This window comes from Primulina eburnea, chromosome 10 (assembly GCF_022965805.1).
Source record: "Primulina eburnea isolate SZY01 chromosome 10, ASM2296580v1, whole genome shotgun sequence".
Lineage (NCBI taxonomy): Eukaryota > Viridiplantae > Streptophyta > Magnoliopsida > Lamiales > Gesneriaceae > Primulina > Primulina eburnea.
Window position 1 is genome coordinate 36128602 of NC_133110.1, and position 14552 is coordinate 36143153.

Genomic DNA, 14552 nt, shown 5'->3' on the forward strand with positions numbered 1-14552 from the left:
TGTCACGCATGGGACCAACAAGTGGTATCAGAGCCTTGATTTAAATTTCTTTAAAATCTGAGTATACTATGTGGTTGCAGCCTAGACTGATCTTCCACATTAGAAAATTTTTTTTTGAGATTTTTATTAAGACATGATTATTATGTTCAGACTACTAAATTGTTGTAGATATAATGACAAGCAGGTACGAGATAAAAAAGTTCAATTGAAACAATTTTATGATGTGGAAAATAAATATATAAGCAGTTTTTTTTAAAAAAAGAATTGCTTTGTAACCCAAGAAAATGTATCTTCTTGGGTTATGCTGATGGAGTAAAGGAGTTTCGTTTGTAGGATCCTACTGTCCACAAGCTTGTCATCAGCAGACATGTTATCTTTGAGAAAGAAAAAGTAAAGGGAGACAAAAGCACACTGAATTCAGAAACTACTATGTTTCATGTGAAAAATAAGACGGACGAATATGAAGCAATACCAGAATACAAAGAACAAAAACATGTTGAGCCTGAGGTTTCCAATGTGAGGCAGTCAACTAGAGACAGAAGACCACCAGGTTAGCTTTCAGGTTATGTCACTGAAATCAATATTGCATATTGTCTATTATCAGAGGATGGTGAGCCATCGAGTTTCCACGAGGCTACTCAAAGCTCGGATGTATCTTTGTGGATGATAGCAATATAAGAAGAGTTGGAGGCATTAGACAAGAATAACACTTGGGATCTTGTTACACTACCATAAGAGGAAAAAGCCATTGGAAAAAGATGGGTCTATAAGATCAAGCATGATGACAATAACCAAGTGGAGCGGTATCATGCTAGATTTGTGGTAAAAGGGTATGCTAAAAAAGAAGGCATTAATTAACTTCAATGAGATATTTCTCCTGTGATTCGGCTCACAACAGTTAGAGTAGTGTTGACATTGTGTGTGGTGTTTTACCTACATCTAGAACAATTAGATGTGAAAACGGCGTTTCTTCATGAAGAACTTGAAGAAGAAATCTATATGCTTCAGCCAGAAGGTTTTCCGAAAAAAGGCAAAGAGAACTTGGTTTGTAGGTTAAACAAATCTCTGTATGGTATCAAACAGGTGCCGAAATTTTGGTACAAGAGATTTGATTCCTATTTCATGAGTCTTGGTTTCAACAGAGTGAATACAGACTTTTGTACGTATTTCAAGAGGTCTGGTGATGATTATATCATTTTGCTGTTATATGTGGACGACATGTTGGTAACAGGCCCCAACAAAGATCAGGTCCAAGGATTGAAGTCACAATTGGCTAGGGAATTTGATATGAATGACTTGGGACCAGCAAACAAGATTCTAAGGATGCAAGTGCACCAAGACAGAAGTAACAGAAAGATTTGTCTTTCCCAGAAAACAATTTGAAGAAAATCTTCCAACCATTCAACATGCAAGACAGTAAGTAAGCCAATTTTTACCTCTCTTCTTGTTGACTTCAAGTTATCATCGGAGATGTGTCCTACAGTGAAGCAGAGAGGATGGAGATGTCTCGAGTACCATATGCATCAGGAGTGGGAAGTTTGATATTCGCCATGATCTGTACAAGACCGGACATTGCTCAAGCAGTGGGAGCAGTTAGTCGGTATATGGCGAATCCTGGACGAGAGCATTGGAATATTGTTAAGAAGATCCTTAGATACATTAAGGGTACCTCAAATGCTGCATTATGTTACGGAGGATCAAATTTTACACTCAGGGGCTATAGTTATTCAGATTATGCAGGTGATCCTGATAAGAGAAAATCTACTACTGGTTATGTTTTTACACTTGTAACGGAGCAGTAAGCCGGTTTCAAAACTGCAAACAGTTGTGGCATTATCTACAACAGAGGTAGAATACATGGCAGCTACTCAATCTTGCAAGGAGATAATATGGATTAAAATATTATTGGAGGAGATTGGGCAAAAACAAGGGAATGTCTCTTTGTTTTATGATAGTCAAAGTACCTTGCACATCGCAAAGAATCCAGCCTTTCGTTCAAGTATGAAACACATTGGAGTCCAATTTCACTTTGTGCGAGAAATAGTAAAAGAAAGAAGCGTGGACATGCAGAAGATCCATACAAAAGATAACATAGCTGATTTTTTGACCAAGCCAGTGAACATTGAAAAATTTGATTGATGTAGTGTCACGCCCCGGGACGGGGGTTGGTTGACACCGGCGTTGCTCTCAAACTTACATTAGAAAACAACAAGCCTCGGAAGTACGAAATTCAGAAACCGGTCTTTTATTCATAAATACTGAATATTTCAATGCCTGATACAAACTCGAATAATTAATGTTTTACAGCGGAAATGTAAAACAAACCAGACATCACAATGTCTTACAGACGCAGCGGAAAACAACATAAATAAAACTGAGAATTAACAATCTTCTTCACCAGCCCCAGAACTGGATCTGCTCCTCTTCTTCTAGCCTTTCTTCATCGTTCTTATCTGAGATGTTTTGGTGGGTGAGTGATATGGTTGTCACTCAGTAAGCGGGGGCGGGAATAACTCCCAGTTTTCGAAATCTTTTTCATACAGAACAATAATACAAAAATATACGGAAATTCTTATTTTCATAACAGAAATCAGTGTTCAGTGTTCAGAAATCAGTAATCGGTATTCAGTAGTCGGAAATCAGAAGTTTATCAAATAAGCACTGAGCACATTCGTGAATTTCATGGCTAAACTGATATCAGTCCCCTATATGTTCTCTCCTCTAAGGGGTGAGGCCAGTAATCAGTAATCAGTAATGTTCAGAGTATATATTCCTACCATTAGTTCACTAAGTTTCAGTGCTTCAAAATCAGCTATCAGAACTCAAGAGTACTTTGCTTTAAATCAGAAATCATCAAACGAGTTTCAAGATATTTATACATAAGCCCACTTACCGTAATTTGCTGGAGAGTTTCGGTTGAATTCTGGAAATAGGCTTGCTCTCGCTACTGCTTTCTACTGCCCGAAAATAAGCACTCTCTTATCTCAAATATTTCAAATGATAATTCAAGATTTGTGTAACACCAATTCAGAGGTTGATGGTGCTATTTATAGGCAAATATTCTTACTGTTAGCTTCTCATTTAATGGCCATAATCTGCCATTAACAACCTTTATTCCGTGATAAATGCTTCAGTTACAAGTCTAAGCTGAATCAGTAACTGTCTGCTGGAATATCGTTCTTCTGCTGCTGGATTCGGGTCTGCTGGATTTTGTCTGCTGGAAAATACCATCTTCTGAAATATGAGTTGCTGCTGGAATTGTTAGCTTCTGCTGAAATTGGCCAGCTGCTGCTACTGCTGAAATTTCAAGTTCTCACATATAGATCCTCAAGTGATCTAGCGGAAACGTAAGCAACAAAGAATGGAAAGGTTGAAAGGATGTGTGGAGATATGTTTGATTCTCAATCAAATCTCCAAGTGGGAGAAATGTGGACAATTAATTGATATCGATGGGGGTTAGCAGTTAATTGGTGAGATCTCAACTCGATACATTCTTATTTGAGTGCTTAGTTCTATAATATTTGTGAGATCTTTTGTTATCCTGTATTAAGAGAGTATGTGTTCTCTTTGGAAATATAAGTGAGTCGTTTTATATCATAAAATATATAGTGAAAATTCTTTTCATCTTACCATTGTTTTTACCATGATAATTTTTAGGGGTTTTCCACATAAATCTCAGTGTCCAAATTATTATTTATTTTTATATTTATTATCTCAAATTGTCGCGCATGGAACCAACCAGACGTGTGCATTTGGTATAAAAATAATATTTTTCACTCAAACCAGAATATATTATATAATATACATCTGACGGGAAAATCACAGTTTTAATCCTCATACATTCTTACTAAAATACTTTTAGGCATAGTTTGGTACATGGGATAAAGAGAGATTGATAAATAATCCTCCTTTATCTCATGTTTGGTATCTTTTTAAAAAGCTCATGATAATATCATGAGCCCTTGATAAATAATTTTTTAAAAGGATAAAATATCCGTGATAGAAGGTGTGATAATTTTAATTTAATGATAAAATACATTACAAATGACTTAATTACCCTCAATTTATAAATGATTTTTTTATAAATTTATGCTAGTAAGTAGAAATTAAAATCAACTAAATATTTTATTTATTTTTATATATTATATAATATGATAATTATATAAATGAATTCGAGATAATTATATAAATAATTTTTATAAATCTCAATAAAATTATTAGTATCACTCGATTAACCTTAAAAATTGATATTTGACTTGAATCAAAAAATCAAGAGCTCAATTATCATATTATATAATATATAAAATTAGGTAAAAATAAATAAATCATGCAAGTACTATCGGCACGTGAACAAATAAAAAATATGAACTCAAGCAACAACTTTGAAATTATAAAATTTATTATGATAAGGTTAATTTTGTCATTACAATCTAATATATAAATTTAATCACTCTTATTAAAATCATACCAAACGTTAAATATAATACCTACATGTTATTTATCCTTAACTTATCCTTATATTATATATCACATGTTTATCATATCATGTGTACCAAACTATGCCTTAGTCCATAACATTTCAACTCAACACTTTCAGTCTTCAAATTTTTAAAAATATTACAGTTGTCCTCACCATTAGTTTTATGGTTAAATATAACTGATATTTATTAAAATTTAAGGACAAAAATGAAAAAAAAAATAGAAACTAAATTATGATTAGAGATAAAGAGCACAAACAATCACTTATATATATTATTATATATAAGCAAAAAATTATAATATTTTTTAAATATATAATTTAAAAAATAAAATAAAAAGATCAAAATTGATTAAAATGTGTAGTTAGAAATTTATATACCTAATATATACCTAATAATTTTGAAATATAGAAATTATAAATAATGTATTATATTTTATAAAAAAAATCATAATATAAATTTTATTAGCAAATACTAAATTTTATATTTTTTTCATAAATATTAATTTAATTTTTGTTAAATATTAATATAAGAGTTTTAAAATTTTCAAAACTTATTAAAATTAAGAAATGATCAATGTTAGAATATTATTGTTTTTAAATCATGTAGTTAAGCTTATTTTTGAATTAAATTATTATTTAATTTTTATGTTTTATGATTTTTTTATTAAAATTTAAATTTTTAGGATTAAATTTTTACCATAGGCATTATTTTTTAAATTTTATTATCTCTATTTTTTATTTACACATATAATTACATATATGACATGTTTGTATCTGATATTTAACACAAAAAGAATTGTATCAAATTTAATATATTACTTTTAATCAAAATAAAATATTTAGATTGATTGTTCGACCGTTAGTATGAAAGATATCGAATACATAGTTTATTTTTTTATTTTTTTTAGAAATTATTAGATAACTCGTTAAGAAATTTTCATATTAAAAATTTTCTATATTATCTTGATCTTGAAAATATATCAAGTATTTTCCATGCAAAAATCCTAAAATATAGAAGTATTTATAAAATTAAAATACTTTTTTATCTATATATTATAATAGTATATGGAGATCTTAATAAATTATCCTTCCATAATATTTTAGGTTGCTAAATTTTATATTCATCTTTTGTTCTCGGATTTAAAAAAATCATAAATTAGTCCCTACAATTATATTTAACCATAAAATTAATGGTGAATACCAATTGTGTTGCGTTTTTTTAAAAGTTTAAGAACTAAAATTATTGTGTTGAAATGTTAAGGGCAAAAAATATTTCTGTGTGAAAATATGTATTTTTCCCTATTTATGATATAAAAGTAATACTTTTATTCAAATCAGTATATATAACATAATATTTCTTCATAACATATCTAACAAAAATTATATTCTTGTAATGAAAAATAATATTTTTGACATAAAAAAAATAATATTTCTAATAAGTCATCTCAGATATCCATTTTGACCTAGAGACAATCTCCCATAAATTTTTTGAATTAATCTTGAGCATAATAGAGATAAAAGAAAAATGGTGTGATCATACGTCTTTATATTCGATACCATATTTATCCTTGTGCATTTTGTTATTTTCCTAAATTTACCTTTATAAATATTGATAATTATAAAATTATCTTATTTATAATATAAATCCAACTAATTACAAAATTTTATTAAATTCCAAAAGTATCTTTAAAAAAAACAAAAATATGTGTGTGCGATAATAATAATAATAATTAAATAAGGATAAGAATTGGGAATGGTATGTGTCATATGATGGTATTGATGTAGGAATTGTACTCAAGGGTCCACTCCTTTTATATTCCGGCAGCCACCAAACAGGAGGCCACATTTTTGGTGTCGGAATTGAGTATCCTTTTCTTTAGATTCTTCTTTTATACTTTTTTACACTATGAGTAAGTTTATTGTGAGATGGTCTTACGAATCTTTATCTATGAGACGGGTCAGTCTTATCGATATTCACAATAAAAAGTAAAACTTTTAGCTAAAAAGTAATATTTTTTTAATGGATGATCTAAATAAGAGATATGTCTCACAAAATATGACACGCGAAACCGTCTCACACAAGTTTTTGTCATATATTATAACACACACATATATCTATGCTAAATCTATATTTTTGAGTCAAGTGAGATAATCGGATTATCAAATTTATGCGTAAAACGACCTGATTAGATCAGGTTTTTGTATAAATTTTTTTCGAAACTCGAATTATCAATTAAATATACCAAGTCGAATACTCTAAATATATTAATAGATAGGTTTCATGAAAGATACATGAGTCTGGATTTTATTAATTTAATTTTTTATTTATGTCGTGTACAATGATTGTTGTCGCACGTTAATGTTCATGCACGCAGAAAGCAATTTGCCTAATTCTTTATAATTTGCTACAAATGGTTTGGGGTATTCAATTAGTCGATCCTACTCCCAACATGACCTAATTATTAAAAATTGATTTCATCTGATTTTATTTAAAAAAAATAAATAAATTAGACCAGCCGACTAATTTTATTAATGAAAATTTATTATGTAATACAATTACTTTAGAGTAGGTTTCTTGTGAGACGGTCTCATTAATCTTTATCTGTGAGACGAATCAATCCTACCGATATTCACAATAAAAAATAGTAATCTTAACATAATAAATAATATTTTTTCATTGATGAACCAAATAATAGATATGTCTCACAAAATATGACACGTGAGATCGTCTCACACGAGTTTTTGTCATTACTTTAAAATTGTGAATACATATGTATAACAATTATCTTTATTTTATCAAGGAGGTGGGCTCCTTACATGACTCTAAAAAATAATATATCAATCCCAAAAGAAAGGGTTCTCTAATTAAATATATTAATTAGGAGAAGCTTTGAGGCACACACTTTTAATTTGATGCGACTGTACCATACTCTAAATTTTATATTGGTTTTATCTTAACTGGCTTTATATATATATTGCCTCACTTTTAATTTGATGCGACTGTAACATAGTCTAAAATTTATATTGATTTTATCCTAACTGTCTTTATATTGGTTTGACACTTAAAAGTTATCTAAGTCTATCGAACTGATACGACCAACTAAGCTAAAAGATATTTGAGCTAAATTGAAAAAAAAAACATTTTCTAAAGAATCAGTTGGACTATTCATATTTACAAAACTGAAATATTATATCAGATAATTAATGATCAATTTGTGATTAATATTTTTCATTGAAAAATATTTGTAAACTGATAGTCAGTGTATTGTTCAGTGTTTTCGAAATAAATAAGATAAACTAGTGGTTTCAGTTAGACAGAGATAAAACCTTACTTAATCGAGTTTTTATTAAAGTTGTAATTTACAAAATCTTCCAGTGAACATCCTTCCTACGAGGAAGAATGTGTGACTTATGAGTTATTCAGATCTCTGAACATCCAAAAAAATATTTATGTTATTTACATTTCAGTCAGCATATTAGTAATAATCCAACTATTTTTTCTTACTTAACCATTTTTAGTGTTCAATATGTCACTCTAGTTTCTTCTGCGGAACTTATCTAATTAACCAACTGACCTAATTAGCCAACTGATATTGATTTTGGGAGAATTACAAAATTCAAAGTTGTTAACCCAACCGATTTTCGAACAAATTTATATGATTGTTTATTCAACCTCCTTCTAATCAATCACGATGATATATAATCAATATAGAGTAAACAATATTTATTATAATTTAATTATGCAGATAATATTTAAAATAATTTGATAAAACATACCTTTTTACATATTTTTAATTAATTTAAAATGAATTAAGCTCTATATTTTTTTAAAAAAAAACTAATAAATCCGACATATCATCATTGGACGCGTATCATGATTGCTGTTTGTACGATTTCTAATTTACATTTATTCAAGAAATTAAGTTCCATGTCTCTGTTCAAAATTTTCGAATTTTTAAAATAAAAAAATGCCACATATTCTTAAAAAATGAAAAAAATAATTGTGAATTCTGTGTAATTATTGAATTCATATTTGTCATATTTATGAATATATATATAAAAACAAACATATAATATTCCACTGGCCCTAATAATAATGCATATAGTGGGATAAAATTGAAATTGGCAACAGGGACCCACCCATAAACCCACCCCACCCCACCCCCACCCCTCCATCACCACAGGTCATTTGCATGAGATAATGCTTTTGTTTCCTGCTCTTATATTGATGCAATTGTCCACATTCAAATATTATTTTTTTAATTCGATTTTATCCACACACTTATTTTTTTAATTATCGAAATTCTATGCGTCACAAATATTTTTATTATGTTATAAAAAAATATTTTGAATTTTTTTATATACTTTTATGCTATGTTATAATACTTTTTTATTTATTTATCCGTAGTTATGAATGTATAAAATTATAACTAAATCAAATATGTGAAAATATTCATATTATAAAATAAAATATATGAATAAACCATTATTTGAAATACATACACAACATATAATAGCTTACACACGCAACGTTTGTGCCACGATAGCGACAAATATAATGCTTGGTTTCGATTTTAGACTATTCTTTTACAAATATGAAAATAATTTTGGTGAAAATTACAGAGTTTGAAATTGTTTTCAATATGTCCATTTTCAATTAATATAAATAACTCTTCTAAAATTCATTTCACTGTTTTCAAATAGTTCATACGTTTGATTCAATTTTTATAAATGATTAAAAATATAGAGTGTGTTTATGTGAGACCGTCTCACGGATCTTAATCCGTGAGACGGGTCAACCTTACCCATATTCACAATAACAAGTAATACTCTTAGCATAAAAAGTAATACTTTTGTAGGGGTGACCCAAATAAAAGATTCGTCTCACAAATACGACCCGTGAGACCGTCTCACACAAGTTTTTGCCAAAAATATATTTATATATGAATTTATCGTTTTTATATTATACATCTTTTAGCATATAATCTCACGAGCAAAACGATATATTTATGGATATTAAAATTCAAATAAGCTGATGGTCGCGAAGGTATTTGTAATATATTGTTTTTTGTGTTAAAGTGTACTTTTCAAGCAGAATCAAATTAATACAAAATATTTTGTGTATCTTGTTGATATTATTAAAAGGGAATATGTTAATAATGTTGAACTCTTTTTTCAATAAGAATAGCGACAAAATATTGCAGTTTTTTTAAAACTTGGAAAATTCTTGTAGGCATGTGAACCTTAAAAAGTAAAAGCAAAGCATTATTAAGTCACATTTATCATTCTTGTAAAGGCAAAAACATGCCAAAGTATTTAGCTTAAAAGGTATTTTTATTACCCCTCATTCTTAAAGCATTTTTATGAATTTTTTTTGGGTGGTACAAAAACTATTATGAAACTATTTCATTGCGCAACTTTGTGAGACAGATCTCTGACTGACACGATTCATGAAAAGCGATACTTTTTAAGTCTAAAATATTAAATATTATTATTTTTTTGATTATGTTATGAAAAAATGTGGTGTAATATATGTTAATATAGATGAAATCGTTATTTTTATGTTAAAAGTATATATATTGTTAATTTAAATAAAAAATTACTTATTTATTACCAAACTTATATAATGACAAAAAATTGTGTGAGATGATTTCACGAGTCGTATTTTGTGAGACAGATCTCTTATTTGGATCATCCATGAAAAAATATTAATCTTTATACTAAGAGTATTACTTTTTATTGTGAATATCGGTAAGATTGACTTGTCTCACAGATAAAGACTCGTGGAACCATCTCACAAAATACCTACTCAAATATAAATGGTGTGGAGACATAAATCCTTGAAACTGTTACTCATAATAACTACTTAAAAGTGTCTCGAATTAAAATATTTTTTTGGAGATGAAACATTAATATGACCATAGGGGTAAATCCGTCATCTCACGTGAGGCTAGGCGTGTACGTACATCAGATACTGTATATAAGACTCTGCAGTATTTCTGAAAATGACAAAAATTAGCCCCCTCCCCACCCCCCCACACCAACCTGTACATATATATAAATTTGACCTCTTTCCACTATATATCATAACATATACACACATATAGATATATGCATGCAGAAATTTTACACTGTTCTAAAATCATAATCATACGCATAATCAATGTGTTTTTGTTCCTTTGTGAGAATTATGTTTTTTCTTCACTCTAATCACTTCTTCAACTTTGGAACCATATATTTTTATTGGGGGGGTCCCTCCTACTCCTTCCCCTACAACCCCAAACCCCCCCCCACCCCCCCCCCCCCCCCCCCCATTCGATCTTGTCTCTCTCTCATTGTTTCTTTTTATTAAGGGTGACTCTCACTCCACAACTATACCTGATGAAGAAGCTGAAAACTAAAGAGGGGAGATAAAACCAAAGATAAAAGTAAAATCTTAACCTATATTATATCTAAATATTGCGTAGGATATTATATATATATATATATATAGACACACATACATACATACATATTCATATTATAAAAAGCTGGGGTTGAAAGCTTAAAGCTGATATGTTACCGAAAGAAAGAGCCTTTTCTTTATTTTTCTTTTCTCCCATGGTTGTAGTTGTATATTCAGTAGCCCCATCTTCATATATCCAATCTTTGATTTCTTTAATCAAGAAAACAGAAATCCCCGTTTTAGTTGCATTTTTAGGCATATAATCCCCTTCGAAATCCGCACTGTAAATCATTTTCGCGGAGTTTGATTAATGTTAGGCGACATTAATGACCCTTCTCTTTCTTCTGAGCCGTTCCCATCCCCAGAAGATGGAAGCATCAGTAAAAGAAAACGAAGACCCGCAGGAACACCAGGTAATTAATATATACTATTTATGTGTGTGTCTATGTATTTATGTGTGTGTGTGTGAGTTCAAGAAATCGAGGGTTTTCGTTATTTTATAATATTTAATTAATAGTTTCTTGGTGTCGAATTTCTATTATTTTAATAGATCCAGATGCAGAAGTGGTGTCACTATCTCCAAAAACCCTTCTTGAATCCGATCGATACGTGTGCGAGATCTGCAACCAGGGTTTCCAACGTGACCAGAATCTGCAGATGCACAGGAGGCGGCACAAGGTTCCGTGGAAATTGCTGAAGCGCGAGACCCCGATAGCTCGGAAGCGTGTCTTCGTCTGCCCCGAGCCCAGCTGCCTGCACCACGACCCCTGCCACGCCCTCGGCGATCTTGTGGGGATCAAGAAACACTTCCGGCGGAAACACAGCAATCACAAGCAATGGGTCTGCGAGAAATGCTCAAAAGGCTACGCCGTGCAGTCCGATTACAAGGCGCATCTCAAAACCTGCGGGACTCGGGGGCATTCTTGCGACTGTGGTCGCGTATTCTCCAGGTTCGAACCTATATATATATATATATATATATATATATATATATATATATATATATATATAATTACTACTCTATCTTTGCTTGTTGGTAAAGATTATGTGGCAGAATGAAATCTCGGAGTACTGTGTCTTTTCAAAAGATTTTACCTTGTATTCAGTGCAGAATGTTTTTGGTACAATTCCTTAGAGTTTAATTAAATTTATTTCACGCCTCTTATTTATTCATTCAAGTGTATGCGTGCGTGTGTGATTCATGTTCTTGGAAGATTTTCTCGATCAACAAATTAATATTATTTTGGAACATGGATGATTAAAGCCAAGTTTACAAACATTTATGTGTGTATAATTGCATGGAATATGTCATGATTTTATAATATTCTTTGAGCATCCGAGGCAGATTAAGTGTGATTTATAGAAATGATGATGAGATTAGTAAGATGATGTTTGATCCTCTAATTAATTGTTTAATTTAATTTGTATGATTTCATCTCTCTGACAAAATACTAAAAAAATTCAAACCCCTCTTCCGGACCTGCTAATTAATTATTACATCCACACGAGTTTGGTTTACCTTTAAATTCATTATTTTTTAGACAGAATCGATAATTAATGAAGATTGGCTTTTAGTGAGTAATTTTAACATATTTTCTTCTGTGAGTATCGATCTTCAATATCAATCGTATCCTCGGAATTTGTATTTTTTCATTTGAATTTTTTTTCTTTTGAAATGTTATATAAATAAATAAATGTATGTATGTATTCATTATAGTCGGTACTTGATTTTTGTAGAGTGGAGAGCTTCATCGAGCATCAGGATGCTTGTAGCATGGGGCGGCTCCGCTCGGATTGCCACTCTCTACACCCGCCGCCTGTTTGCTTGTCTCGAACAGCGTCGAGCCCCAGCCCGTCCAACGGCGGCGCCACCAACATTAATAATTGCACTCGCCAATTACCGAATCTTGAACTCCAGCTCCTCACTGAACGCAACACAAGTACCGCAATCAGCATTCCCGATTACTCGATGAAACTCGACGAGGATCACTCTACACAGCTGCAGCTGTCTATCGGGTCGACCGAGAACATAGAAAAAAATGAGGCCGATGACCGTAGAAACGCCAGCAACCGATGCTCGCCGAGGGGGAGCAGCAGTACAAGTGAAAAACCCACTTCAGCGGCGAGGCTGAAGGACCTAGCGCAGGAGCAGCTCAGAGTAGCCGTGGCAGAGAAGGCTTACGCAGAAGAGGCGAGGCGACAGGCGAAGAGACAGATTGAGGTGGCGGAGCAGCAATTCGGCAACGCGAGAAGGATCCGGCAACAAGCCTTAGGGGAGTTGGAAAAGGCGCAAGCGCTGAAGGAACACGCGATCAAGCAGATGAACTCAATTGTGCTGCAAATAACTTGCAGTTCTTGCAAGCTTAAATTCAAACAAAGTACTTCGGCGACGCCATTGCCGCTTGCAGAAGCTTCTTCTTCTCGAGAGAATTTGCTGGGGCTGAGTTACATTTCAGCTGCTCTTCGAGAGTGGGAAATCAACAAAAGCGACCAAAATTGATATGAATTTTGTGGATTATCATGCAAAATATATTAACATTGTCTGTTTCGTGTTATTTAGTGTTAATTTTACGGTAAATCTTTTGTGTATCTTCTCTCCACGTTGCGGTAGACATGTGAGCAGAAGAAATTTAAGTATAGAAGTTTTGTGATGATGTCAAAGATGTGTTTTTAGTGCTTTTTAAGTATTTTTCCCCTTAAAAAATAAGATATTGAGTGATCCATTAATTTTTTTTTCCTCATTAAAAATAGAGTAGGTCTCATGTGAGACCGTCTCACGGATCTTAATCCGTGAGACGGGTCAACCCTACCCATATTCACAATAAAAAGTAATACTCTTAGCATAAAAAGTAATAATTTTTCATGGATGACCCAAATAAAAGATCCGTCTCACAAATATGACCCGTGAGACTGTCTCACACAAGTTTTTGCCTTAAAAATATAAGGTTGTTACCGCGAGTGCGCTCGGATTTATGGATTTGATGTCCTGGATTTCAAATCTTTTAATTTGTTATTTTACGTAAATATAATGATAATTATGATGAATTTGAAATACAATCAAAATTAGTGTTTTTTAAAAAGCAAAAACTTGTATTAGATGGTCTCACGGGTCATATTCTGTGAGACATATATCTTATTTGGGTCTCTTTTAAGAGCATTATTTTTTATTGTGAATATCGGTAGAGTTGATCCATCTCACATATAAAGATTTGTGAGACCGTCTCATAAGAGAATTGCTCTTTTTCAAATACATTCTTCAAATTCTATCCAAATCAAATTCTTTCATTCGAGCGCGACCAAATATATTTCTTTTTCAAATTACACAGCATCATCAGTTAGTTAATAATTATGAGGTATGGTTAAATCAAATATGTTCGGTTTCGATATTCAAATCAAATTTTGTTCAAATATAGTTAATTCGATTAAATAGGTTCGGTTTCGATTTATATGAAAAAATATTTGGTTAACCGAATTATTAAATAATTAATTTTTAATTTTTACTAAGCTTTATATATCATTTATTATATTCGTTTAATGTTTTTATATTTAATATTGTAAATAATTATTTTTAAATTTTTTATTAATAATATGTTTTATTATGATTAAAATAGCATATTTCAATTATGA

General features: G+C 31.1%; 1 protein-coding gene across 1 annotated transcript; it reads left to right on the forward strand.

Annotated features, from left to right (window-relative positions):
• The first annotated feature begins 10985 nt into the window (after nucleotides 1-10985).
• On the forward strand, nucleotides 10986-13657 carry LOC140803398 (protein indeterminate-domain 14-like). The gene is made up of 3 exons (XM_073159265.1): nucleotides 10986-11338; nucleotides 11476-11875; nucleotides 12663-13657. The coding sequence occupies exons 1-3, from the start codon at nucleotides 11236-11238 to the stop codon at nucleotides 13423-13425; spliced, it is 1266 nt and encodes a 421-aa protein (XP_073015366.1). The 5' UTR covers nucleotides 10986-11235; the 3' UTR covers nucleotides 13426-13657.
• The last annotated feature ends 895 nt before the right edge of the window (nucleotides 13658-14552 follow it).